This window comes from Acanthochromis polyacanthus, chromosome 13 (genome assembly GCF_021347895.1).
Source record: "Acanthochromis polyacanthus isolate Apoly-LR-REF ecotype Palm Island chromosome 13, KAUST_Apoly_ChrSc, whole genome shotgun sequence".
Taxonomy (NCBI): Eukaryota; Metazoa; Chordata; class Actinopteri; family Pomacentridae; genus Acanthochromis; species Acanthochromis polyacanthus.
Window position 1 is genome coordinate 25,049,228 of NC_067125.1, and position 27,609 is coordinate 25,076,836.

General features: G+C 38.4%; 3 protein-coding genes across 5 annotated transcripts in view; 1 reads left to right on the forward strand and 2 right to left on the reverse strand.

Annotated features, from left to right (window-relative positions):
- Positions 1-749: 749 nt before the first annotated feature.
- On the reverse strand, positions 750-3,179 carry LOC127536877 (homeodomain-interacting protein kinase 1-like). Its single transcript, XM_051958261.1, has 4 exons — positions 2,678-3,179; positions 2,385-2,557; positions 2,041-2,233; positions 750-800 (listed from the first exon to the last, which is right to left on the reverse strand). The coding sequence occupies exons 1-4, from the start codon at positions 2,951-2,953 to the stop codon at positions 750-752; spliced, it is 693 nt and encodes a 230-aa protein (XP_051814221.1). The 5' UTR covers positions 2,954-3,179.
- A 6,963-nt stretch (positions 3,180-10,142) lies between these two features.
- On the reverse strand, positions 10,143-14,898 carry blvrb (biliverdin reductase B). The gene is made up of 5 exons (XM_022219316.2): positions 14,707-14,898; positions 13,021-13,182; positions 11,432-11,521; positions 10,982-11,113; positions 10,143-10,356 (listed from the first exon to the last, which is right to left on the reverse strand). Exons 1-5 carry the CDS (start codon positions 14,789-14,791, stop codon positions 10,202-10,204), a joined length of 624 nt encoding a protein of 207 aa, XP_022075008.1. The 5' UTR covers positions 14,792-14,898; the 3' UTR covers positions 10,143-10,201.
- A 2,697-nt stretch (positions 14,899-17,595) lies between these two features.
- LOC110969264 (spectrin beta chain, non-erythrocytic 4) overlaps positions 17,596-27,609 on the forward strand; it is a 127,956-nt gene continuing 117,942 nt past the window's right edge. For 2 of the 3 annotated variants that reach the window (XM_022219312.2, XM_051957733.1), the window contains exon 1: positions 17,596-17,991. The gene's annotated coding sequence lies outside the window, so the exon portion shown is untranslated. The remainder of the gene's footprint in view (positions 17,992-27,609) is intronic. The other variant, XM_022219313.2, reaches the window with a different exon arrangement.

Here is a 27,609-nt window from a genome sequence, read left to right on the forward strand (position 1 = left end):
CTGTCAATTTCCTGCACAATCCTCTGAACGCACCTCAGTGTATCCGTGATAAAAACAGCAATGTCCTCCTCATTGCCATTTATTTCCACAAACAGTAACTGACCTTGAAAAAGAAGGTAAATAAGTACAAATATCATGTTCATCTTTCTAATGTTCTAACAAAGAAAGTGCTCCTTGTAACTCCAATTTAGCCAGCTAGCAGTGCTTTGAGTGGATGCAGGCTTTGTTTTGAGGGTTGCAAACCCATGTGAGAAGGCGAATTCAGACTTCCTGTTTGATCAAACTAACTTCCTTTTCAATTATATTAAAGCGAGCTTGATAGTAAATATAAGAGAGTATACTAGTGTATGTGTAACAGTATGATAGTAATTGTAAGAGAGTTTGATAGTGAATGTAAGAGAGTTTGATGGTAAATGTGAGAGAGTTTGATAGTAAATGTAAGAGGGTTAGATAGTAAATGTAATAGAATATACAAGGGTATGTGTGAGAGTTTGATGGTGAATGTAAAAGCAAGTATGATTTATTTCTCAAGGGGCCTCCCATAGGATCCTATTCTGTCCTGCTGAGCTTGTTGGTGGATGCAGCTGTAATGTCAGCAGCATTACAGCTGCTGGTGTTCTGGCTAAAACTAACTTCACTGCCGTCTCGGCCAGATTCAGGTTGGGTTGGTTGAATAAGTACGACAGATATTTTGGCCTGACTTTCAGAGGTTTGAGGTCAACATCTGTCCATGTTTGGATTTAGAAGGATTAAGATTGTTGTGAAGCTCTTAACACGGTTATCTTCACCTCACCTGCTTTCTAGTGACACAGGCAAACAAACAAACATGGTGGAAAAAAAGAAAACAGAGGAGAAACTACTGGAACTGTAGTTTGACAGCAAAATGAATGAGTGGATAACAAAAAAAAAATCAATAATAGTAATGTTTTTTGCTTTGAAAATGTGGTTGTTTTAGATTGGTAATTTATTTTTCTTTGGTTTGGGGAAGTCCGACCTTCAAGACTATAGTGGAGGAAATTGTGTTTTCAATGACAATTTTTTTCAATGGTAATTTTTTTTTCAATGACAACCAATACTGTCTCTATTTTAGCTCCATGAGGAAATGCCTGACCATCTGAGCAAACAACGAGCTCTGCAAAATTAACTACACAATGAAAATGTAAAGGATTACAAATGATTAAGATCGATAGTTATGGCAGACTTGTAAGTTGCGGAGTGCAGGAAAAATAACTTCATCACTCATTGCAATGAGATGTGCTTGTCACTTTAAACCCTTGTAACACCACTTTGTTTACAAGGCATGTTTTGTTTTTAAAAAATCTTCAAAATGCACACTCTTTTTAGAGCCAGAAAGTGTAAAAATGCAGTTTCTGGTGGTTCAACCTTCCAACTGTTTGTAATAAATACCATCAGTTTTGTGTGGTTACATAGAGAAAACATCTTGAAAATAAGCTTAAAATTGTCAGATTTCATTGTAGTCACTTTATTTAAAATGTCAAATTTAAAAATTCACCAAAAATAACGATGGAAATTGTATAAAAGAAAGCCAAAGATTCTCTGCTCTGCACGGCAACTGAGAAGCCATGACTGACTCAGGGCAGTTGTGAGCAACAACCATGTGACCAAAATCCAGACACTTTTTGGGTAAACCTTTCAATTCATTTTCAATACATTTTATTTTCCAGTTCAAATGTGTCATCTCAAGACACTTCAATGAGGAAAGTAAAGACAAAACTATAGAAAGAAATCCAACAAATCCAAAGTTTCCTTTGGATTCCCTGTCTGAGCAAGCACTTGGCGACAGTGGGGAGGTAAAACTCCCTTTTTCAGGAAGAACCCTCCAGCAGAACCAGGCTCAGACAGGGCGGCCATCTGCCTCGACCGGTTGGGGTGAGGGTGACAGTGAAAGACACTTGACAGTGCTGCTCAGTTCATCACATCGGACGCACAGCAGCAGCAGAACGTCTTCTTTATCCAAGAGAAGACGCGTTGGAAGCAGTTCTTCTTCTTCTTTGTCTTCCTCTGTTCCTTCTCACTGACCTCGGTGTCTTCATCATCATTACTATCCTCGCTGTCGTCAGTGTCTTCAGCAGTGTCAGCATTGTCACTGTCCTCATGCTCACTGCTCTTCAGGTCTTTGTCCTCATCAGGCAAGCCTGTCAGGTTAATTCTGCTTTCAGGGTCTGCAGGCTTAACCGTGATGAACTTGCTGGTGGAGGGTCTCGGTTCATCGCTAAAAAAGGAAACATACACCGTTGGGTTTACATCCGACAAGCAGAGAATGTAAACATGGAAATCAGCAAAAGTTCATATCAGTCTTTTGTCACCTGCTGGGCTGCTAATGTCTCACAACCTGTGTACAAAGTAAGTAGAAACACACTTACCAACTGCTGGTGGGGGAGCTGCTGTTGAGGTAGCTTTTGGTGATGAAGGGATGGTTGAGGATACCACTGGGGGTGATTCTGTCGTCCTCATCCCACCGAAGCATCGCCTTCAACAGCTCGATGCACTCCCTCCTCTCATCGGCCTCTGCTGGGTTGTCCGTCTCAGAGGACACCTGGTGCAGCAAACATTTTGAAAGTCCAACAGTGGTCAAATCACCTTCCACCGTCAAATGTGAATACCATAAATGAACGGGACTTCTCAGCAACTAGCCGCTGCTTCCTAAACTACCTACCGTTTTCATTTCATCCAGAGAGCCGAACTCGTAAACTGTGGGGTCGGAGTAGATGACATGGGCCACAAAATACTCAACAGGTGTCTGAAAGAAGAAAACAATGATGCTTACTAAAGTCTTTATCTTATTGAGTGAGTAAAGGTCAGAGGTAAAATCACAGTAGGAGCATTGTACCTTCAGCCGCCACAAACCATTAGACGTTTTCTGAAAAAAAAATCGTGATCTCCGGCCAGCATCGATGAGATGTTGCGGTGGCGGACCCAGCAGACGGATCATGCGTCGGAGCTGCAGACAAAACGTAACACCATGTTAGACCTGAAGCTAATCCTGTGACGGCTTCTAATGTGTTTCAGCTGCAGTAATTTACTCACTTTCCAGTATTCCGAGTCTGAGTCCGATTCTGATCCGAAGAGACTATCTTCAGTCATCATCCCGGCCATCACGCAGCCTAAGGACCAAACGTCGATGGCCTCTGAATACGGCAGGCCCAGGGTGATTTCTGGAGCTCTGAATGTGGAAAAAACATCAGATGAAGATGTGACACAGTCGACAGTAAGGAGACAGCGCTGAATGAAAGATTTCTCAATGTTTAAAAAGTATCAGTATTTCATACCTATATTCAAGTACTTGGAATAGCTCTCCTGCTTTGGCTTCCGACCTGTACTTGGCCATACCAAAGTCAATGAGCTTGACTCTGAAGGGCTGCTTCACGTGATCCACCATCATGATGTTATCCTCTTTCACATCACCGTGGATTATGCCAGCACTCTTTGCTGCATTCAAAGCTACAGCCACCTGCAAGTAACAACATTTATCAGGAGTTTGTTCAAGAAATCTGTCACATGACAATAAAAGTAGAAGTTGTAAAGGTTCCTGAACCACCGATGTTAATTTTAGCACCACTGAAGGAGAGAAATATAAGGAGACAATAGAAGGTCACACCTGCTGAATAACTGTGCGGACGTCTTCCAGTCGCATTGGCTGTGGTAAACTCTCCACATAGTCCCACAGGTCGATGTCCAACTTTTCAAGCACCAGGAGCCGCTTATTGTCTATGAAGAAGTCTCCTTTGTACTCAATGATGTTGGACTCCTTCGAGTTGTGGCTCATGAGCTTTTTCAGGATGTCCGCCTGTGGAGACACAATATGTTTGCTGAGCCACATCATCCAATCAGTTCTTCTCAACAACTGAAAAGTACATAACATGACCAGTACCACTACTCAGAATCTTGTAGTGGTACTACCTCTTTTTAAAACAATGTCTTTTTTATGTCACTGTTCAGCTGAAATCAGTCTCCTACCTCATGGTCTAGATTGTGCCGTATGGGCACCTTTATAGCCACGTGCTCTTCAGTGTTGTTTTTCACACATTCCAACACTCTTCCAAAGCCTCCAGCTCTCAGTTCTTTCACCACCGTGTAGCCTGTTGTGAATTCCAAACGCTGCCATGTGGTACTCCCCTCGGAGGAAGATGAGGATGAGGATGAGGATGAGGATCCATCCATGCATCCTCTATACACCGCTTCATTCTCACTAGGGTCGCGGTGGGTGCTGGAGCCTATCCCAGCTGACTCGGGCGAAGGCGGGGGACACCTTGGACAGGTCGCCAGTCTGTCGCAGGGCGAGGATGAGGATGAGGATGAAGATGAGGATGAACTTTGAAAGTACATCTTTATCTTGTCCCAGAAGACTGAAAGTGAAACAGACACAAAAGAGAACCATATATTATGGATGTCTTGTTAAACCATTGGTAATCTACCACACTGTTGTGATCTCAGTTTTCAATCATATTTGCTAAATATTGAACCAGTTATCATAAAACAACAGCACTGAGTGTTACACCCTGCTCTGAATTGTGTTATAAGGCATATTGGACAGTACTGCAGCAAAATTACATGGATGTTTCCTCAGAAACTCCAAAGTGTTTACTTCATTAAACAGAAGAGTGGAGTTACTTCACAAAAGTTTGGTTATCTCGATTTTGCTTAAATGTGGATGTCTCTGAGTTTGGTGTTAAGCTGGTTTCACTAAATTATTCAATAAACGAATAAATAACTCAATAAAATAAATTGAAATGCTGTCTCCACTCAGAGTTTTTGTGTTTGGCATGAATTCTAGAATGCCTTTAAAAACAATTTCAAAATTCTCAGCATTGTTTCATTTTGAAAATGGCATGTTAAATGACTAAAACTGGCACTGTTTTTCTCATCTATCTGCACTTAATAACTTATAGCGACATATTCTGAGTAATGTTGTTAGAAATTGTTGAAATCTCTCATTTGTCAGAACATTTTCTGCTCAACCATGTCTCATTTGACAGATTTTTTCTCACATAAAATATATTTCAAATATATTAAAAATGCTAACTTTTAGAAATGTGTTCAGTATTTTTATTCACAAATCAAGATGTTTGAGATCATTTTTTTAAAAGCCTGTTTATCCACGTCCAGCACATTTTTAACATATTACAGGCATTTGAGGTAATGTTTAAATGACAGTATCTCAAGAACTAATACAGATAAAGCATGATTTTTTTTTTATGGTTAGTTCTAGTTTCAACTACAGGACGAGTCGATGAAATAATCTCTGATAACAGGTGAATTGAAATTTAAAAACTAATTGTAACTGTCACTGAAAGTCTCATCTTTGAGCACACATTACCCCAAAAAAACAATAATGCAGAAATCAACCAATGATATTTTCTGACACTTTTGTACTTGCATGCCAGGATAATACAAAACAAAGCATACAGAATATTTTTTTTAACATTAAATGCTTGGTCACAAAAATGCAGGAGTACTGGTTGTTTTTAGTTATCCAGTTATGACCAAACCTGAAGACATCACTTCCCTTCCACACTGCTAAGATCTTACTTTTTAATAATAAGATGTTCAAAATGACAAGACAAGTACAAAACTGAGTGTTACATCCTGTTCTGACTCACGGATTTCATTACAAATTGGACAGAGTTGTAGAAAAATAGATTTTAAAACTGCCTTCTGAATGTTTCCTCTGGTGTTTGCTTCATCAAACAGAACAGTGAAGTCACTTACCTCAAAAATGTTGGCTTCTTTGGACTTTGTTAAAAGTTTGATGTCGAGTTTAATCTCGATGTCCTGCGAGTTTCAGTGTGGTCCTGTTGTCCTGCTGAAATCCGTAAGACACTGACCAGAACTGTCTGCACACTGACACTTGTATACTTCGTTTAAATGTAAACAAAGTCTAATTGGGAACTATTTTTTAGAGGTGTTCATTCTGCATAGAAACCATTGCATATCTTGACAACGGTACATCAGATCATGCTCAAACTTGGTAGGGGTATTGCAGGGGTCCTGAGGAAGTGCAGTGGGGAGTTTGAATCAGTTTGGATGAATGGTAGTGCTTTTTCAATGCAATGAAATCAAGGTACTCACATTCTGACAGCAGTCTCAGCACTACTTGGTTTAAATGCAAACAAAGCAGCAGATATTTTTTAAACTTTTAACTGTCATATTTAATGTAAAGAAAGCACACAGTGGATGGGTTTGGGTTCATGTAAAATGCTGAAACACTGGTGTAGTCATTGTATATGAGGAATATGGCTTTCCAAAGGGAACAAACTTGGAGTTAGTTGAGCCTTTGCAGAAAACATGTTGGGGGTAAATGGTGCCAGTAAAATTTCAAATTTTGCATCTCATATAATGTAAGATCTGTCTCCATTTGTTCATGTATGACCTGATGGGCTGCAAAGTATGGGGTGCCGCTTGTAAAGCAGCTCATGTGCTGCATGCAAAAGAAGAAAGACACTTGATTGCACTGTCACTGTTTACCCTTGTTTTTCTGTTTTTGTTTTGGTGCAGCAAATCAGGGGCCTGTTTCACGAAGCAGGTTCACTGAAAACTCTGACTTTCTTAACCCCGAAATGAGGGAAACTCAGAGTTTTCCGTTTCACGAAGCGAGGTAACTTAACCCCGAGACAGAGGGGTAACTCCAGCCTGTTTCACAAAGAGGGGTAACTTCAACTCTCGGTCAGTTACCGCAGTAACAGACTCTATGAGTTGAACCTGGTCGGCAGCAGGTTTATCTGAGAAAACCTGGAGTTTCTCTCCGTCTCCGCCCACTTTCAGCCACACACGCTGTTTCATTTCCTCATTCATTCAGTCAGTAAGCGGGCGAGTTTTGGCGTAGAACAACTTTTATTAACCATCCAGTGGATAAAGGAGCAGCATTACTGCACAGATAATTAAATATTCGTCGGTAGATTGTTATCAGACCGCGCATAAATGTTCTCGCATTTCCGGACAATTATCGCTTTGAGCGGTACCGTTTCGTAATCGTTTCAAGTCCATAATCTACATAAACAACCTAATCCGTCCTTACATTTACATTACCAGCCGCAGTCATGCTCTCACATCCAGCAGATGTTGTGTGTTGCGCTGCGGTTCTTTGCAAATGGAAGTTTTTATATAACGTCGGAGATGCAGAGTAAGGCAACTGTATGGAGGACATTCAGAAAAGTGTTCCTGATCCTGAAACGACTTTTACCATCATTGTAGCATTCCCTGGACATAAACCTGTCAGAGCATCAAGGAGGAGTTCCACAGGATTGCAGGTGAATGATGTAGAGATCTGTTAAATTCATTTAAATCATATTCTGTTAATGACATTGTGCTGCAACCTCAGACTGGGATTAGTCATTTGAATTTCTTTTAGGATTTCCCAGTGTGATTGGCTGCATAGATGCACACACATCCCCATCACAGCTCCCTCTCATCATGAACAGGAAGTCCATTCATAGCATAAATGTGCAGGTAGGCTACAGGTAGACTGACTACTGTTTCTAAATGTTAAAGACTGCATCATAGTTCAACATCTGTCATTCTCTGCACTGTCCAGATCATATGTGATGCTGCATACATCATTTCACTAATGAAGTGACTTCTGAAGGCAACTGGTTGCACCAGAGCTTTTTAGGGACTTCATAACAAAAGGGGTGAATACATATGCACATGCCAATTTTCAGTTTTTTATTTTTAAAAATTATTTTTTTATATATAAATTTCTCGTTTCACTTCAAAACTGACTATTTTGTGCAGACTCATCAAATAAAGCTCAGATTTGTAAAAATTATTTAAATTTGATTTTGTAATGTTACAAAATAGGTTAAAAGCCAACGGGGGTGAATACTTTTCCAAGGCACTGTAGATCACTGATTGTAAACTCAGTTCTATTGATGACCTGGATGAGTTCCAAAGTTGCTTTGAAGGACAGCAGAGCATTCTTGTAACACACTCCACAAGGTTCTGGGACAACGTTCACCATCCTGGAAAGACGTCCACAGACTCTTCAAGAGACAGAACCCTCCAGAACCAGCCAGACTAAACTCTATCTCTCTCTGAGGTTCATAGATATCTGCTCCAACTTCTCCACCATGATCCTCAAAAAACAAGAACTGGACTAAATGTCTGCAAACTCACCCCTAAGAACTCTGTGGTGATGAAGTCATTGAAGCATCTTGTGTTGCCCCATCTTAGATCTTTCACAAACCTATTTCTACCCCCCCATTTTTCAACATTCGCACAAGATCTCTGTTTGTGGATTTCAGCTCTACTTTTTAGTCATCCTGATTCTGCTGCAGGAAAAACCTCCAAGTTTCACCTGCCCAACTGCCTCACTGACTTCCTGTTTTACAGGAAACAGCAGGGAAACCTGGGGAAACATGTTTTTGACTCTCAGACATCAGCAAAGCGACTGCACAGTGGCGTAGTGCAGTAGTTCTCAACCCTGTTCCTCAGGACCCCATGTCCTGCATGTTTTAGATGCTTCCCTGCTCCAACACACCTGATTCAAATTATCAGCTCGTCAGCAAGCCTCTGCAGAAGCCTGATGACGAGCTGATCATTTGAGTCAGGTGTGTTGGAGCAAGGAAGCATCTAAAACATGCAGGACATGGGGTCCTGAGGAACAGGGTTGAGAACCACTGGGGTAGTGGTTAGCACTTTTGCCTTGCAGCAAGAAGATCCCCAGTTCAAATCCCGGGGTGGGCCTGGTATCTTTCTGCATGGAGTTTGCATGTTCTCCCTGTGCATGCGTGGGTTTTCTCCGGGCACTCCGGCTTCCTCCCACAGTCCAAAAATATGCTGAGGTTAATTGATTACTCTAAATTGTCCATAGGTGTGAATGGGAGTGTGATTGTTTGTTTGTGTATGTAGCCCTGCGACAGACTCGTGACCTGTCCAGGGTGTCCCCTGCCTTTGCCCGAGTCAGCTGGGATAGGCTCCATCTCCACCGCGACCCCAGTGAGGATAAAGTGGTGTATAGAGAATGGATGGATGGATGGACATCAGCAAGGCAGCTTTTTCAAAGAAAATAATTCCCCGTCAGCCCACTTTCAGCAAGTTTTTTTTCACTCATTAAATTCGTTTGAATGACAATATCTCAGGAAAAACTAAAGATAAAATCCTGAAATTTTCACATTTTTTCTCATCATACCATTGAATCAGAACCTGAAATATTAGACAAGTAGACCGAACAATCTCTGATTATGAGAACTGAAATATTTTTTAAAATGTGTAATATGAAGCCGTCATTAAAAGCTCCATCTTTAAGGGCATATTTACAAAAAAAATTGATAATGCAGATATCAAGTAGTGGTATTTTCTCAACCATTTGTAGCTGCATGTCACAATAATTCAAAACAAAAGACAAAAAATGCTTTAAAATATATAAAAAAATGTATCATTTCAATCTAGGTTTCATGACTGATTGAGCAGATATGACAAGTTATGCCACAAAAACTAAAATATTACTAGACTGTCTGATCCCTTAAATTTCTTCTACTTTTCAGTTTACTGGTAAGCACCAAAACACTGCATCAGATTCTGTCTATGTTGAAACCTTTTTTGGCAATAAAACTCATTCTAATTCTGACTCTTATTCTGAAAAATAAATTTCCTTTTGAACAAGCAGTAAATTGTCTTCAAGAACCAAAAAGAGAAGTCAAGTTTTCTTCTGCTGTAGCAGTAAAAATTCCTATGAGCTGGATGACATATTGATAAAATTAAACATATTGATAGTTTAATTGGTGGTTTGAAATGTAATGCAGTTTTAAATATAATTGTGAGCTAAAAATGTCTGACCAGATTGATGTTGTCAGCCATTTTTTTCTTGTATTTAATAAAGAATAATGTAAATGTAATGTCTGCAAACAAACAACTTACAGCTTTATGTTCATTCACATTAAACTTTATTCTTTCAGCGCAATCTTTTCTACAATTTTCTGCTTTTTGTACAAAAGTCTAATTTTTAAGAGCTATAAAATGTGTCATGTCAGATGTCCCTGATATGCAGCTGATAATAAAATGACCATAAATGATAATAAAATTAGTATAAAATCCACAAAGCAAAAGCTGCTCAATCATAATAATTAAAGGAAAACAGGAAAGCTCAAATGGTTTATCAAAAAGAACACTGTATATAGTCTGAATCGACATAGAAATCTTTCCTTTATTTATCTCTTAACATTTTCTCTTAGAATTAAAGAAATTATTTGTAGTCTGCCCACAGCCCTACAGTCTTGCCGTCCCACTCAGAGGTGGACAGACACTTGACGAAGAAATGTCCGAGGTCGTGTTTGGAGATGGCTCGTCCTCTCAGCATGTTCTCTGCCGTCATGTAGCTCTCTGTCAGGGGAAGGTCGCCTGTGGAAAGAAACAAAAAAATAAAAATGTACGAAAACGGGTGAACGCTCTCACTATCTACAGATAATGATGAATCCTGGCACCGTCATCTTGGAACATGCCCACACCATCAGGGAAGAAAAACTCCACTGATGGAAAGACCTGTTCTTACCCTGATGCCCCCATCACTTTGGAACAGGGTAAATCTGGACTCATCAGACCACATGACCTCCTTCCATTGCTCCAGAGTCCAATCTTTATGCTGATTTTTCTTGTCTTGACCAAGATTAAAACCACTAACATTTAACTAATCACAAGAAAGAGTTGTGAGAAAATGTTCCCAGTGTAGCTTTATGAAGTAAATCAGCTGTAAAAAATGAGCTTTTCTTTCTATAACTAGCTGGTAATCAGTCAGATTTTAGTTTTGATTTGGCACTAGTTCAGTTCATTTAAGTACAAAAAGTCTATCTTTAATGCTGGAACTAACATCTATCTATCCATTAACCCATTTATCACCAATAAGTCGGACCAGAGCGGCTCACTGCTGCATTTTTAGGAATTTATTCATAACTTTCTATGTTTCTATTAAGCACACTTGAAGAGAATGATGTTTAAATGCGGCTAAATCTCTCGTTTTCCTTCTGACCTCCGATGTGAGGCGGCATCACGGCCACATAGTCCAGTCCCGACGTCTTCAGCACCGAGTACATCCGGTCGTGATCCTCGGTGACAGGAATCAGACGAGGAGGGACTTTGGATCGATCCCACAGCAGAAAGGCTGAAGGGAAAGGTGAATTTAAATAGACGAAGAGAGAAGAAACAGAAACACACATTCAGTCTTTGTTATACTTTGTCTTTATGCATTTTCTTGGCTTTCATTATCACTCTCAGACAAAAAAAATACGATTAAAAAAGAAGATTTAAACCCAAAATCATGTTTCTAAACTGTCTTAATGCTCATCAGAGACCAAAAAATGCAGAAAAAATAGATCTTAAGCTCTTCTTTTTATTTCATTCGACAGTAACCGGTTAGAAAAATGACTAACTTTGATTATTGAACCTGCTTTTTTTTTAGTTTTCCAGGAGGAAGCGGTACCTGACATGCAGCCGACCACTTTGCGGATCCCTCGAGCCTTCATGGCTTCGATGATGTTCTTGGTGCCTTCAGACATCATGGTGGTCGGACCTGAGGAGCACAGAGCAGACAAGAAGTCAGCAAACATTACAAATCTCTGTGTGAGTGTAGTTTTACTGCAGTAACACGACTACAATATGTCTACTGGCAGACTCTGAACATTTAATTTACTCTATTTTAGAGAACTTTTCTAAGAAAGTACCCATTCAGAGTAAAGTGAAAACATAAGAATTAAACTACAGTTTGTTCTCAGTTTATGGAGTAATTGAAAGATCTACAACATTAAAAGACTTGTTATAAGTTATTAATTTATTTTGAATGTCAATGAATGTTTAATTCTTTCAGTTTTAATTGATAGAGAAATACTTGCATATTTCAGACAACGTTTCTATTACTAAGTACAAAAATAAAAACTTAAGAATTAAACTTTAACTAATGTTCACTGTTAGCCAATTGAACATTTTAGATTTAGATGATTTTATTCATCTCTGATGGGAAATTTAGTTGGTACACCAGTCTGGATACGCAATAAAGGGTGAGGAATAAGACAACACGGAATACTCGGGTATGACGAATAAAGTAAAGGTAAATAAAATAAAGTTAAATGAACTAAAATTAAATAAATAATAAATAAAATAACATTTAATTAAATAAAGTGGTGTACAATGAAATATAGAAAATATAATACAGAAAAATAAAAGAGTAAAGAATGAGACAACCCAGAATATTAGGGGATAACATCAAGGTAATATAAATATAAAACAAAATAAAATAAATAAAATAATACATAAAATAAAATTGAATTAAATAAAGTGATATATGATTAAAAAATATAGAAAATATAATACAGAAAAAATAGAAAAGTGTAAAGAATGACAACACAGAATGCTAGGGTATAAAGTGAAAGTAAAAAAAAAATTAAGCTGGGTTGAATGAAATTAAATTAAATTAAGTGACATATGATAAAAATATAGAAAATACGTTGTAGAAAAAATCAACAGAATATACAAGAATGTCAGAATATGACTGGATTAGATCTAGGTGACCTACAACATAAAAAGAAATATTAGAATTGATTCATTTGGGGAAATATTGTGGAAATTTTGAACTTGTTTTAGTTTTACATGTATTTAATATGCTGTTATAATATATGTTATTTGGTATAACATCATAAATCCTCTCCACCTCCGTCTATGAGGTTGTATCACACCAATACAATAACAGTTGTCAAAGCATTACAGCGACCTCTAGAGGATATTTCTCATTATTACACCATTTTAAAACTACAATCCTCCTTGTGTAAGCCGCACATGAAGACCTGTTATGTAAGTTCATCATTCAAGGTGAGAAAACAAAAAAGAAATCAATGAAATGCTTAAAAAAAATCAGTTAACATGTATGAAAAGAATGCTAATAATATCAGAAATCAGAAATGAATTAGTGCCTTTAATGCAATGCCTTTAGTTTAGGTCTATTTCTGGGATAAAAACCTCTGTTATTACCCTTTTTTGTCTTATTTTATGACATTTTCCAGAGCTATGGATCCTTACTGAGGTCGTTCCTGGTGCCGAGGATGATGATGACGGCGTCTTGACCTTCCATCGCCTTCTTCACGTCCTCTTTATTCAGAACGTCTCCCACCACCACTCTGGACGCCTTGTGGTCTGCAGGCAGCTTGGCAGGGTCTCGAACCAACACTGTCACATCATAACCTGATGGAAAAAAAATACAGAAGTTACACTTATGTAATGTTTTTTCCCTAAAAATGGACACTGCAGCCTGATTCTACTGCAGGTAGGAGGTGTCTCTGTGGTTAGATTTCCTAAATTTACCCTCAACTTTGTTGAAAACTGGGAGACAAAGAGTCACTTTAATGTCATGGCTAATAAACAAACCCTGATTTGTCCATTTCAGCTGCTTGGCGACCCTCAGACTGACCCTGTCACGTCCACCTGTTGGTGTTTTTGTGCACAAAATTCACTTTAAATCCAGCAGAGTGACATGATTTACTTTGTCTCCTATAATAAGTCCACTATCTCCGCGACAGAGATCCACCCTGAGTGCGCGGCCCAGATAGCGAACATCTTTCCACTATCAGCTCTGACACACGCTGCTGTGACTCAGCGAAAAGCCTGACCTGTAACGGCTAACATGACTCAACAGTTCTGTGCCGAGCGGGAGGAGAGGAAACGAAAACGCTGTTTAGCCACATGAATCATACGAATCTCATGACATAATGTGTTTGGAAACACAGGAAACAGCAGTAAAAGGAGAATTAGAGCAGGAATTCATGGTTTAAGTCTCATTTAAAGGTGTATTCATGAACTAAATCTAAGTTTGGATTGAGAAAACGGCATGTATTAACAGAAATTACAGTCTTAAAGTGCATTAATTTGAATACTTTAACTGAGAAAACCAAATATATAATGTTTACATAGGACTCCCCTGTACAGATCTCATTAAAAAATAGCCATGTGGATGATAAAATATGTAAAAGTGTGTTAACTTAAATAATTTAAGTGGACTGTATTGAGAAAATTAGAGTTTTTTAATTGAATAGCTCATGTTTAAGTGCGATTGCAATCTCAACGAATACATTCTTTGTTTAAAACAGTCATGTGGATGATAAAATATCTAAAAAATGTGTTGTAAAAATGAAAGTTTTTTGACTGAATATCCCATATTTAATCGTGATTGCAGGCGTGCACAAATAGATTTTTCATTTTAAATATGTAAAAACGTGGTAATTTAAATCATCTAAGTGGACCGTATTGAGAAAATTAAAGAGTTTTTGACTGAATGTCTCATATTTAAGTGTGATTGATATACGTTCTTAATTTAAAACAGTCATGAGGTTGATTAAATGCTTTTTCACTCTAAAGTTTTTTTCCTTTAATGTGAGACTAGACTCTACTTGATGACTTTCGGATTAATTATGAGACAAAAAAATCAAATAAGCTAAAGTTTATTCCACTTTGTCATCTTTACGTAAGTAAACTGTCACATGATTGTATTTTATAGCAGATAAGATAAGTGATTCATTGATAAACTTTTGGTAAAACAGACAAAACTTATTTTTTCTAAGCTGCAATCTCCAATTTAATGCAATTATATTATAATGCCACTAATAAAGAACAACTTTTTGACCAGCAAAAAGCACAAACACACATTCTATTCTGTTCCATTCTGTTCTATTCTAGTCCATTCTATTCTGTTCTGTTCCAGGTCGTGCTCACCTGCAGCCACCGCCAGCGGAAGGGTCGCCAGTCCGGTCATTCCCGTGGCTCCAAATATCGCGACGTTTTTAATGGAGTCCGACATGATTGTTCTGTGAAGCGGGACCAAGAACAAACACAGCGGCAGCAGTAGCAGCTCGTCTCCTGGAGAGTTTTCTGCGACTGAGAGTCACTTAAAACCGTCTGACATGTGCAGAAACGCCTCTTTACTTCCGCAGCTCCGGCTGGCTCCTCCTCTGAGCGAATTAAAGGAACCTGCAGCTTCAACACGGTCTGATAGAAATACAAAAACCTGCAAGTTTCATACAGTGGGAGGACGCAGTGAACACATTGTTGGTGGGTTTTCAGCGGCAAACGCTTCATTTAATGCCTTCTGGTGGATTTTAACGCACCAGTTTGTGTCATTTCTGCACCAGTTCTCCCTTTAGATGTCAGTTTTTTGTGTAAAAGAAAATACAAACGCCATTTTCAGGTGACACTTGAAGTTCACGGGTGCAGAATTTGGGGTTTTTTTTTAGCGTCAGACACTTAATTTTCTGCATTCTGGTGAGCTTTTGCGCTCCAATTTGTTCCTTTTCTGGATCAATTTGTGGTGAAAATGTCATTATTCTTCATGTACAAGAATGTAGCAAGGCTTTCAAATATTTCCTTTCCAGATAAACCTTTCTTATTTATCACTATTGCACACATTAAGTACAGGATTTGGGTTTTTTCAGCGTCACACACTTCATTTCCTGCATTCTGGTAAATTTTTATGCAACAATTTGTGATTTTTTGCATCAGTTCTGACTGTAAATATTATTTTTTGTGTGCACAAGAAACACAAATATCAGGCACCAGGTGACACTTTATTATCCATCAGTTTAGGTTCAAGTTAAGTGCAGAAATTGGAGTTTATTTAGCATCAAACATTTAATTTTCTGCATTCTGGTGAAGTTAAATGCACCAATTTGTTCCTTTCCTGCATCAACTTATGGTGAAAATGTCATTATTTGTGTAAAAACAAAAACCCAGCACCAGTTAAGACCTAAAGATGCAAAAGGAACATAATAAGGCTTTCAAACACTTATTTTCCAAATCAACTTTTCTTATTTGACAGTATTCCACACATTAAGTGCAGGATTTGAGGGGTTTTGACCATCAAACATTTAATTTTCTGCATTCTGTTGAAGTTTTATGCATCAGTTTGTGCCTTTTCGGCATCATTTTATGGTGGTAGTGTCACTTTTTGTTTAATAGAAAACACAAATGTCACTTACCAGGTGACACTTGAAGTCCATGGGTGCAGGTTTCATTCAAACACACATTAAATGCAGGATTTTTGGGTTTTTGAGCGCCAAGCACTTAATTTCCTGCATTCTGGTGAATTTTTGTGCACTCCTATTTGTGTTTTTTCTGCACATGAGTTTCCCTAAAGTGAGTGTGTCAGCTTAGCTTAGCTGTGAAACATGCTGAGTGTTTCTGTCAACTGACTGTTTGAGGCAGAACTACTGTTGAGCAACAAGTGGAGAGAAAAGGTCAATATTCTATATTCACTAGATGTGCATGACTAAGGTTTTTGCTTTTTTGGTTCTTTTTAAAAATAAAATAGGATTTTATCTCCACCACTGAAAGCTTCAAGTGCTCTTAACTCATTCACTTTCCTTTTCGTTTATATAAAAAAACAGCTTTTGTTCACGGGAACAGACTGACATCCTTTGTGTTTCCAGCAAAGATTTGTTCATTTGATTGTGAAGAATTTATTTTTTTTGCTAAATTGCTGCGACGAATCCTTTAGTATTTGAAATTTATAGAAAACCAGACAGTGGAGGTTCTCCGGGTGCAGCAGCTCAGTCAAACATTAACCAGAAAGAAAAGTGTCCTTCGACCCTCCCAGATGCCACAAAGCAGCTCTTACAACATATTTTCCTACCAACCTTGTAGAACTGACATTTAATCCATGAAATTCAACACAATTTACCACGACAATTTGTGATTTTTTTTCAGAACTTTAAAATATTGCCTCTTGACTTTTTGATCAGGTTTGATATTTCCACACAAACACAACAATCCCACAAGAAAATGAGAAAGAAATGCTGGAACATTCAGAAACTGCAAAATGGAGAAAAATTTTAAAATAAATCAAAGAATAAATAGAGACAGACCAGAACTGTACATCATGTCCGATTTAAAAAAAAAAACCTGTATTCTTATTCTTAGTCATTTGTTCCCTGTTTGATCATGAAACACTATTTTAATGTTTTTCAATCAGTAAAAAAAGTATTTTCTAAATATTTGCTGTTATTTTGAAAAAAATTATATCTCAAATTCAAAAACAATTTAAAAAAATGAATATTGAGGGAAAAAATAGATTTTGCCAGTGTTGTTTCATTACAGATGATAATAAAACCACAAAAAAATCTATGTAGAAATACATGCCAAAACTGTAAATAATTTCCACATAAAAATATTTATTTTTAAGTAACAGTAAATTTTTCTTTAACAATGTTTGACTGCGACATTACACTATTATTATTATTTTACTGTATTTACATGAGCACAAAACTTCCCAAATATTTGATTGAGATTATACATATTAGATTATTATTAGAAACAATGTTTTAAAAATGTTTCATTTTGTTAAATTACATAAAACATCTCATACTTGGACATTAATTTTTTTGCTGATAATACTATTACAATACAATAATAATAATAATAATAATAATAATAATGCTGTCAGATATAAAAAATATTTTTATGTGGGCATTGTTTACAGTTTGGCATGAGTTTTTCTATCTTTTCTCTCTCTCTCCCCCTCCTCTCTCTCTCGCCCTCCCCCCCCCCTCCCCTCTCTCTCTCTCTCTCTCTCTCTCTCTCTCTCTCCTCGCCGCACTGATGCTGCTTTTTTCTCTCCATCCTCAGCAGCGGAGCGGCTGGAAGGAGAAGGAGGCGGAGGAAGCGGAGAGGTTGTGTCAGGTGGCAGCGGGACCTCTATGGAGATCATCATCGGCTCCACCGACAGCGTCTCCCGGCCGCCGCTCACCGCCGCAGCCGCTCTGCGCCCTTTAGGTCTCTGGGAAGGGGGAGCCGCTCCTCTCGTCACCCCCAGAACAGAAACCGTCCTCCGGTAGCAATCGGTGCCGATCGTGAGGAGAGGGGGAGACCCTGCTGGAATAAAAAAAAAAAAAAAAAAATCCCCAAAAAACCGCGGAGCCTCTATTGATGAAGCTCCTCATCGATCCGACCCAGCGACGTCTTGGACATAAGAGGAGGACAAAACCGAGCAGAAAGCCGCAGCTAAAGGTAGGAGCGGTGCTTTTTGCTGCCTTCTCCGGGTTTGTTCCGTCAGTCCTGGGGGGGAGATGTGCTTTCTCCCCCTGCAGGAAGCCGGCCTGCTTTTGGGTGCAGGGTACCGCAGTGATCCGGCGCCGTTTTTTCTCCTCCTCCACCGACATGTGATGCACGCATGGAGAGGAGCTCCTGCAGCAGGATGGTGTCCTTTAAAGGGCTAAAAGAGCCGAGGAGCAGCACACAGGCCTAGTGCACGTCCAACCGGCTTCTTTTTTTAACCTTTAACTTTCAGCTGATTGACTTTAACTGCAGCCTGCACCCCGATGCTGTTTGTGTGACAGGGGGAGTCTGTACATCTGATATGACCTCACATCACTTCTCCATCCTCCTGCTATCAGTTCTTCCCGCATCCTGAGGGGATCTTTGCATCCTGCAGGGGGTCAGATTCATTCATTGGAGGCCTGCAGCAGCAGCAGCAGCAGTGTAGCTCTGGCTTTAGCAGCACCAAGCAGCAGATGCACTGAAGCCTGTCAGATGTTCATGCGGTGGGTTTGATCACAGCTGCAGTGAAAAGTCACCCCAGCCAGTTGTTTTTTTTAGAAGAAGAATGAAAGCTGCTGTTTTGCTTTAAGGTGTCCAGGCAGGTGATGCTAGCTTTGGTTAGCTGCTGGATGGAGCCAGAACAAGAGAGAAGAGAGGAAAAAATGGGCAAAATTGTGGTTTATTAGTCAAAACTAACAGCTGGCAGTGCTTTTTATAAGTTTAGTGACGCTCATTAGAATTTCTTATATACTGTGGGGGTTTATATGCTGCAAAGTCAAGTGTTTTTGACCTTTTTCTGCTTTTTTTTCTGCAGTTAATGTATCACAAATCATGATATTTTACATTATCTAGGGTCATTTAGTACAAAGACATGTCCGTTATGTGCAGTATTTTCTTAAAAATGGTTAAAAAAATACTCTCATATTAGTACAAATTGCTATAATTAAAGAGTAAAATAATCTGTTTTATTCTCATTGCAAATTTGCAGTGGAATAATCATTGTTCCAGTCTAAAAATAGCTTTATAAGGGCATACGTAGGGGGAATCAGAAGGATCTACATCACAAATAAACTTTGCTTTTATAGTAGCACCAGTTCAGTTGTGATAATTATAGTGTACAGTCATTTAAATGTTACAGTCTGTACTGCAGAATGCATGTACGCACTGTATATACTGAGTGTGTTAGAATAAAACAGAATTTCCTTTATACTCATTGCACATCTGCAGTGATATAATCATTGTTCTGTGATAAAAATAGTTATACAAAGTGTATAAATAGGTGGAATCAAAAAGATCTAAATCAGAAAGACACCTTCCTTTTAAATTAGCACCAGTTCTAAACAGTTCTGTTGTGATAATGATAATGTACAGTCATTTAAATATTGCACTCTGTACTGCAGAATGCATGTATCCACTGTGCAAGCTGAGTGTGCCCTTTAGAATCAAACTATTTCTTTTATTGTCATTGTAAATTTGCAGCAAAATAAGTGAAACTAAAAGTGGAATCAAAAGAATCTACCAGAAACGTTGCCTTTAAATCGTCACCAGTTCTCCAGGTTTCACTGCAGTTTGATCGTTTTGCAGAACTTTCCACAATTCTTCTGCAGGCCCTCGTTGTTTTAATGCTTCCTGGGTCTTCATTTGACCACAGACTGACTCCATGATGCTCAGTTTAAGGTTCTGTAGGAGGCATGTGTGCTGCAGGACTCTTTGTTCTTCACTGTGGGTCAATAATTAAGAGCCACAGCCTGTAAAGTGTCTCAGATTCGTGCATGCTGCTCTACATGTGTGTATTTTAATTAGAATGCAGCATTGCAAAGCTTCATTGCAGTTCTTTTAGACACCCTGGATGCTTAATCGGCCTCTCGGGGACACTGATGCTGCTTATCGGGCCACAAGGTGACTGTTGTGAGTGAGAGCGGTGATCAGAACTGGGCGTGGGCCACCGCCGCCGCTTACAGATGTTGTTTCTCTGGGCCGAGGTGAAGTGAGTGAAAGTGACTCAGTGCGGTGTGTGGAGTGCGTAGCGGTGTGACGTCACGCCCAAAGATGCTGTGTGTGAAGGAGAATGGGGGAGATAGAGGCAGCCGGAGCCTCCGAGAGCCATCTAGATGTCGGATATTTGCTGAAAAGTGTCCGGATAAAGTTTAAAATAAGTCCTGCAGCGGTTGTTTTTCAGCTGAGGCTGCACAGGATTCACGTTTGGAGAAGATTTTAGTGACACTGAAGTAAATATCTGCAGAATATGGGTCATTCCAGAACTGGAGGACGTTTGGGTTTCAAAATATTGAAAAAATAAACCTTCTTTCATACTATTTTCTGCTCCATATTCATCAACAATAGTAATAAACTATCAAAGACTTGATTGGCTCAGCTTACACATCAATGGTACCATTTTTATTCCATGTTTAATTTGTTGTTTGCTAACCCTACTCTAATCACACTAACAGGGTTGCTAATCCATGCTAATGTGATCTTTTTCTCAGCAGTAGAAGCTAGATATTTAGCTAGCTGTTACTGCTGACCAAGAGGACAAACTGACTGATGGAAAACAGACAAAAGAATGAGTCTGATCCTGATAATATGAGGCAGAGTGAGACGTTCAATCAAGGCTGACAATGTGATGAAAAAGCAGGACATGGTTTTGCTCTACCTGTTCTTCAGGAAAACTGATGCTATTAATGACAAAAATGAGACATGAAACAGAAGAAGCAAGACACATGAAACAAAAACAAGACACAAAAAGACAAATTAGACACAAAATGAGAAAAACAAGACATAAAATGAAAAAAAACCCGAGACACAAAATGACTAAAATGTCATCAACAGAGTTGGGTGCATGTTGTGGGACACACGCTCCATGCAAGATAATTCTCATTTTAAATATTATGTTCATTTAAAAAAAATCCCACTATTACAAGAGACATCAATGAAAAAAAATAATACCCCGAAACAGGAGGTTTAAGTTTCAGTTTAACTGTTTTATTTGAGATTCAGTTTGGTTATCAGGGGGCTGAGACAAGAGAAAAATGGCATTTTAGGGAGAACTCCAGACTTATTTGGTATACCAAATATTTTATTTGGTATTAAAATATTTTTAAAAATATTTTAAAAATATTTTTAAGGTAGTTGCTAGAGGTATGGACCCATACTTTCCATTTGCCAATCAGATACGCGAGATCTGGTCACGTGACTCCCGGTAGACGCTGGAGGTACGGACTCGTAGCATCGGTACTACAGGTACGGACCCTAAACCTAACCCTAACACTAACCCTAACCTTAACCTTTGCTTACCTTTCAACAGTTTGCAGTGGTTAGCAGCTTCTTGAGTCGCGAGACTCGCGTACAGGTCCGTATCTGTCTGGCAAATGGAAAGTGCCATATCCGTAGCCCACAGGCTACGGGTACGGGTCCGTATCTGTAGACACTACCTATTTTTAAACATTCTTTTCTCCTTGTTTTTTAGATTTGGTCTCAGGACAAGAACATTTACACAACAACTGCATGTTTTAGTATTTTGTTCGTGGATTATTTGAAATTTGATGGGTGAAATGTATAATGTCCTTCATTTCTGTAATGACTCTTATACATTTGATAAATAACAGTATGACTCCTTTTTAAATGCCTGGCTCTTTCCGGTAAAAACCTAAATATTTATTCACGTTAATATGTCCAGATGATGTTTTTTTTATGTGCATGATGAACAAAATACACAGTTAACGCCTTGGAGGAGTATTTCCACTTTAGAACTGGTCTTTGAAACACACATCTAGACTTGCAGGGTTTCATTTATAAGAATACTAAAGACCCGATCCTGTCATTTTGCAGTGTTTTCAATTAAAACTAGGGATAAATCTGACTGATTATCATGTCTGTCATTATTCTGATAATCAGTGTTGGTGTTTTTTATTGACAGATTATTGGTAAGTTAAATGCTGTGTTTGCGGTCTGATGTAGCCTCCTCTCTATGAAACTGAACTGAGCAAGGAACACAAACCAGGAAGTTAGCTTCATGGCTGGACTTATGTGACGACCGGCATCTGTCTGTCTGTCTGTCTGTCTGTCTGTCTGTCTGTCTGTCTGTCTGTCTGTCTGTCTGTCTGTCTGTCTGTCTGTTATCAACATTACTCAAAAATGAACTAACAGATTTGAATGAAATTTTCAGGGAAGGTTAGAAATGACACAAGGACCAAGTGATTAGATTTTGGCAGTGGTGCAGCTTATAGTCTGGATCCATGTATTTGTTAAAGATTTCTGTATCGTTGTGAGATAACAGCATGGCATCATTGTAACCATGACAACAAGTAAACACTACATCAGCTGCCTGCTGATGATCACATGACTGTTGTCCTACTACAAATCCACCACTGAGGACTTATCATTTATCTGTCGGAAATGATACGATGCCTTGATGGAGTCCTGCGATCTCTGAGGGCTTTTCTTGTTTGTCACAGTGGTGAAGTTTGTGTGTTGACAGAAATATTATCAATTTAAAGTTAAATGATAAACGTGAGTCTTTTGGTGACAAATCAGGACTTTGGAGCCACTTTAATCGGTGGATGATTTGATGCAAATTCCAGAAACTCGGCATGTTTCTCTCAACTATCAATAATCTGATGACGTATTAGCTAGAAAGCTAAAGACGTGATTAATGTCTCCATCTGATGCGTATGAGATACTATTGATAAGCTAAAAAAAAATCCCCTCCAAGACACCGAGCTGCTGACTGATTAACTCTGGCAGCTGTCCTTCTCCTTCCTCCTCCTCTTCTTCATCTTTCTGGTGATTACGTTTCCACTCCTTCAGTCTCTTTCTTTTCCCCAATTCTCTTCATTTCACCTCAATAAGAACGAGCTCTCCTCTGTAATGTCAGCCTGGATTTCTGTCAGCCTCCGATCTTCCCTCCGTCTCCATCTCTTTTCATTATGTCTGTCTCCCCGTCTATCTCTAAATTTACCCTCTGGATCTAAAGAGATGGGCAGTCCGGTGCTGTACTCGGCTCTCAGCTATTCCTGGATCACTGGTGCAGTAATCTGACCGGAGGAAATCACTTCAGTCGGTGGAGTTTATTTATCAGGACCCCAGATCTGATGGACACACGGGATGTTAATATGGGAAAACCACACGAGTCCAGTTGGAAAATTGTTGCTGATAAAACACATGAAGTTTGGCATATTCTCAATGCTGCAGCTGCTTTTCAATCTGTATTTTACTTCATCACGTGTTGGATTCAGCAGCCAAACCTTCATTTAGTGCAGCTTTTGTTTCTTCTGCTTCTCAAAAACTTGTGAAAGTGACAAATATTGTCCTGAAACATGATTAACAGCACCGGGCCTAGCTTCAGGCAGCCACTGCACTGTATAAAAATAAAAAATAAATTAAAAAAAAATCAAAAATCCAGCAGCAAATGGTGCTAGAAAATATATTAAAAATGGTTAAAACTATGAAAACAGTGATATAATGGAAAATATCTGTAAAATATTTTAACTTTAGCTGAATTAAATGCAGTAAAACATAGAAATACTACTTGGAAATGTGCAGATGTTATGCATAATTTGGGTCTTTTTTTATTTATTTATTGAAAAATACATTTCTTTCAATTTTAATATACACTTCTAAAAGATTCTAATATGTATTGTTTCTTCTTCTTTTTCTTCTTCTTCTTCTTCTTATTTTACCATTTTTCAATTCTATTATGCATTTTAATTTTTTTTCAGTTGTAATATACATTTTCTCCTCATAAATAACAGCAAATATTTGTAAATAAATAATATTTTCTGATTTAAATTAACTTTCTGACTAACTAAGTAAATAAATATAATAAAGAAAAATAGTAGTTGTAGCGTAATTTGTCAGTAAAACAGTTTAAAATAAATTACTCAAAATTCATGGTGTCAAAAATAATGCATACCAAATCTTTCATTTATTTAAAAAAATCTATAATATAAAATCTTATTTGAGGTCCTTAGATGCTGCTTACTGTCTAGAAGAAACGCTGTTTACTTTCAAGTAAAAAATAAATGAAACTAAAAAGAGAAATGGAAGAGCCATAGCGAACTTAAATTACCTATTTAAGCCACAAGATTTCTTTCTTAAACTTTCTTTAAAAAAACTTGATTGGAACTGGCAGTGGACAAACATCGGTGAGACGACTGTGTATACATTCAATCTGAAACTCCTACTGGGATTATTTGGATGCAGATATTGTATTTTTTTTTCCACTGAAAAAGAGAAAAATTGCACTCAGCCATATTGCAATTTCAAAAAAATTTAATTTAATTTAACCCTAACCCCCAGTATAATCTCCACATGATGGTTAAGCTAAAGTTAAACTATGTAATTATGTACAGAATGTATATACTAAAGCTAGAGACTGTGTAGATGGTGTGCAGGTAGGCATGTGTGTGTCCAACATTGTCAGATAAAGTGCAGATGGAGTAGTAGAAGTTTATCTCTGCACTGCAAAAATGTTCCAAAAGGAATGAAAATATGTTGACACGAGTAGACTTCTGATGCTAAACCTAGAAATCTGAATCTCATGTACTAACAGAAATGCAACCCTTTTACCTTTAGATGTATGAGATTGCACCATGTAAATCCTTGAAATACTGACTTAACAATAAATATTCACCATAGGAAGCATTAGTTCTTTTTCACACAGTTTTTTATTTTAAATTTTACCTTCCTGGGCCACTGAACTCGCCCTCGTCGGCCACTGAGCAGCTTCACTGCAGCATTCCGGGGTTCAGTGCTTGTTTCAAGGGCGCTTGATGTTTTGGCATCACATGTCCTGCAAAGATTAGAGTATTGTCGCTGTTTGGTCGTGTGGAGGCATCGAGCCAAACGCTAATAGCCACAACAGCAGCGTCAGAGGCCAGACGGGCGGGCTGGGAGGCGAGGACAGAGGAGGACTGGGAATAGAGTGAGAGGACAGCGGGGAAAGAAGTGTGAAGGATAATAAAAGGAGAGAGCGGGGGGTGGGGGGTGGGGGGGAACGCTGTGATTTATTGTGGTAACCAACGGCGACAGTGTAGCAGCAGAGAAGGCGATAATAACGCTGAGTGGTTTAGAGGAGAAAACACGACTGACAGCTCAACACACACACACACACACACACACACACACACACACACACACACACACACACACACACACACACACACACACACACACACACACACACACACACACACACACACACACACACACGAGCACTATAGTTCAGTATCACAGTTCACTGTTAGAATTCTCTATTATTTTCCACTATTACAATTCACTCTGATAGTTCACTATGATTGTTCACTATCACAGTTTGCTGTTATAGTTCACTGTTAGAATTCACTATTACAGTATAGTAATAGTGACTTATTGGAGTACAATGTTTAGTTTTTATCTTTAATGTTTACAAAAACTTGAACATCCTAACAATAAATAATGTAAAAATCCAAATATTGAGCTTCTTTTTGCTTTAAAAATGATTTTTTTTCTGTGGCAAGTTATTGTATTTTGCAGTGCGATCGTTTGTTTTAGTTTTTATTATTTGCCAGTGTCAAATAAAATGTATTATTACTATTACTATTATTGCTAAAAATCGACCAGATATGAGTGTCTATTTGCACAAAAATTCTGAGTGCGTTCATTCTGTTGTTCTGCATGGTTTAAACGGACAGTGTGGGTGTGTGTTTGTGTGTGTTCTGTCTGTTTTTGTTGTAGTTTGACAGCGTTAGAGATCATACGACACACCAACACATGCACAGAGGTGATTCCTGCTCTTTTTGCAGCTCCATGCGGAGATCAGAGCGTAGAAATGTTTGATCTTTCAGTGTCTGAGCAGCAGATTCTGGATCCTGAAACACGTCCTGCAGTTCAGCGGGTCAAAGCTCAGAACCAGAACCAGAGCCGTCGTCTGGCTGCAGGAAAAACGCACAAAAAGTCCACAAACAACCAGATTATGATGATTTGATTTGGCACAAAATAACCCTAAAGATGTCATAGGGATTAATAAAATCATCTCAGCAAAGCTGCACTGAATTCACTGGAAGGAAGACTTTGTGTTTCTGAGCAGCATAAGCACACTGTGCAAATGAAACCATTCAGCGTCTCATTACTGGCATTTTAATACAGCTCAGTGGTTTGGATTGTTCATTAGCGACCCGCCGGCTGCTGTGAGTCCGGCAGCGTTACTCAGCATTTTATTCTCTGACTCTGTAGTGAAGCAGCACCAAAAAAAGAGTCAGATTCAGACAGATAACAGGCTCAGATCGGATTCACAGGCTTTATAAGGATCTGTTTTTAGAAGTGATGTTTGCCTGCAGTTTGTTTATAATGTAGAGAGCTGAGGTAAGATTGACTTACAGAAAAAGATGAACCTGTAAGTAAATGTGTGATAGCAGAGGGTGATGTGTGGGGTTTCTTTGAAGCTTGTAGATGGAGTTTTCTGTGTGTAGCTCTGATTCTTGGTCAGCGTTTTGTCAGCAGCACAAACTCCAGATTGTATCAAACTCACCGAAGCACAAGGAAGAGCTTTGCACTGCCTTTTAAATGAATTATTAATGGAAATATTAAATGACGTAGGCTAGGGGGTGATGAGCCATCGTGTCTGAGTAAAGTTCAGGGTTGTTGCAGTTTGGAGTCAGTTTTGTGGCAGAAATTTAGCATTTTTCCTGATTATCGACATCTGTATGTTTATTGACAGAGTATCAATAAATTAAATGATCTACTTCAGGTCTGATCAGCCTCCTCTCTCTGTCCGTCGTCACTCTGTGGTCTCAGAAACGTCTGAACAAGAAAGACAAACCAGGAAGTTAGCTTCTCTCACAGTGGTTAATGCTAAGCTAGCGGCTAGCTTAGAAGGCAGATTAACCTGAAACGGAGTCTGGAAAACAGTACTTATACATAAGATCTGGACCTTAGTGGACGATAAAAGTGAATATTTTACATTTTCAGTTAAAGTCGCTCTTGTTAATAAATAAGTCTAGCTATGAATGACAGCTTCTCTGCCATCACATGCTGTTGAAATATTACATTTAATGTTTAAGCGTCAAAATATCAGTTATCGTTCTTTCTTGATCACTAACAATGGACCCTAAAAGCCGATATCAGTCCATCCCTACTGATAGGAATCTGTGCAGGGGCAGGAGTAGCATCTGATTTGATGTTTTGTGAGCTTTCAAATGATAATTTTATAGAAATAAATGCACAAAACATCTATTTATCAAGCCAATATTGAATATGCACCTTAGCGATTTTGTAAAAAAAATGGTATTTTAGAGGATTAATTCAACCTTGAGATCTTGTGAAAATAGATTGTGTTTCCTGGAACGATGTTGGTGTTTTTCAAAACATATCATTTATTATTGTCAATATTAGCCTAGATTAGATAAGATAAAATAAACTTTATTGATCCCTTACCACATAAATTTACATGCTGCGTCAGCTGGATAAAGATGAAAATAGTATGATTTTATAGTGGTTTAAGTGCCTTTATAAACAACAACAGATTTTTACAATTTTTGGCTTAAAAAAATGCAGGTACTGAAATAAGGAAAAAAGTTTATTGTTTTAAAATCTACAATTCGAGACTTTCAA

Excerpts from the sequence above, each read along its gene's own strand:
- LOC127536877 (XM_051958261.1), bottom strand. The coding sequence starts at position 2,953 with ATGATCCGTCTGCTGGGTCCGCCACCGCAACATCTCATCGATGCTGGC. Across the intron at positions 2,558-2,677 it reads CTCTGGATGAAATGAAAACG|GTGTCCTCTGAGACGGACAA; the intron begins GTAGGTAGTTTA and ends TTGCTGCACCAG. Across the intron at positions 2,234-2,384 it reads AGCTCCCCCACCAGCAGTTG|CGATGAACCGAGACCCTCCA; the intron begins GTAAGTGTGTTT and ends TTCCTTTTTTAG.
- blvrb (XM_022219316.2), bottom strand. The coding sequence starts at position 14,791 with ATGTCGGACTCCATTAAAAACGTCGCGATATTTGGAGCCACGGGAATG. Across the intron at positions 13,183-14,706 it reads TCCGCTGGCGGTGGCTGCAG|GTTATGATGTGACAGTGTTG; the intron begins GTGAGCACGACC and ends TTTTTCCATCAG. Across the intron at positions 10,357-10,981 it reads GATGCCGCCTCACATCGGAG|GCGACCTTCCCCTGACAGAG; the intron begins GTCAGAAGGAAA and ends TTCTTTCCACAG.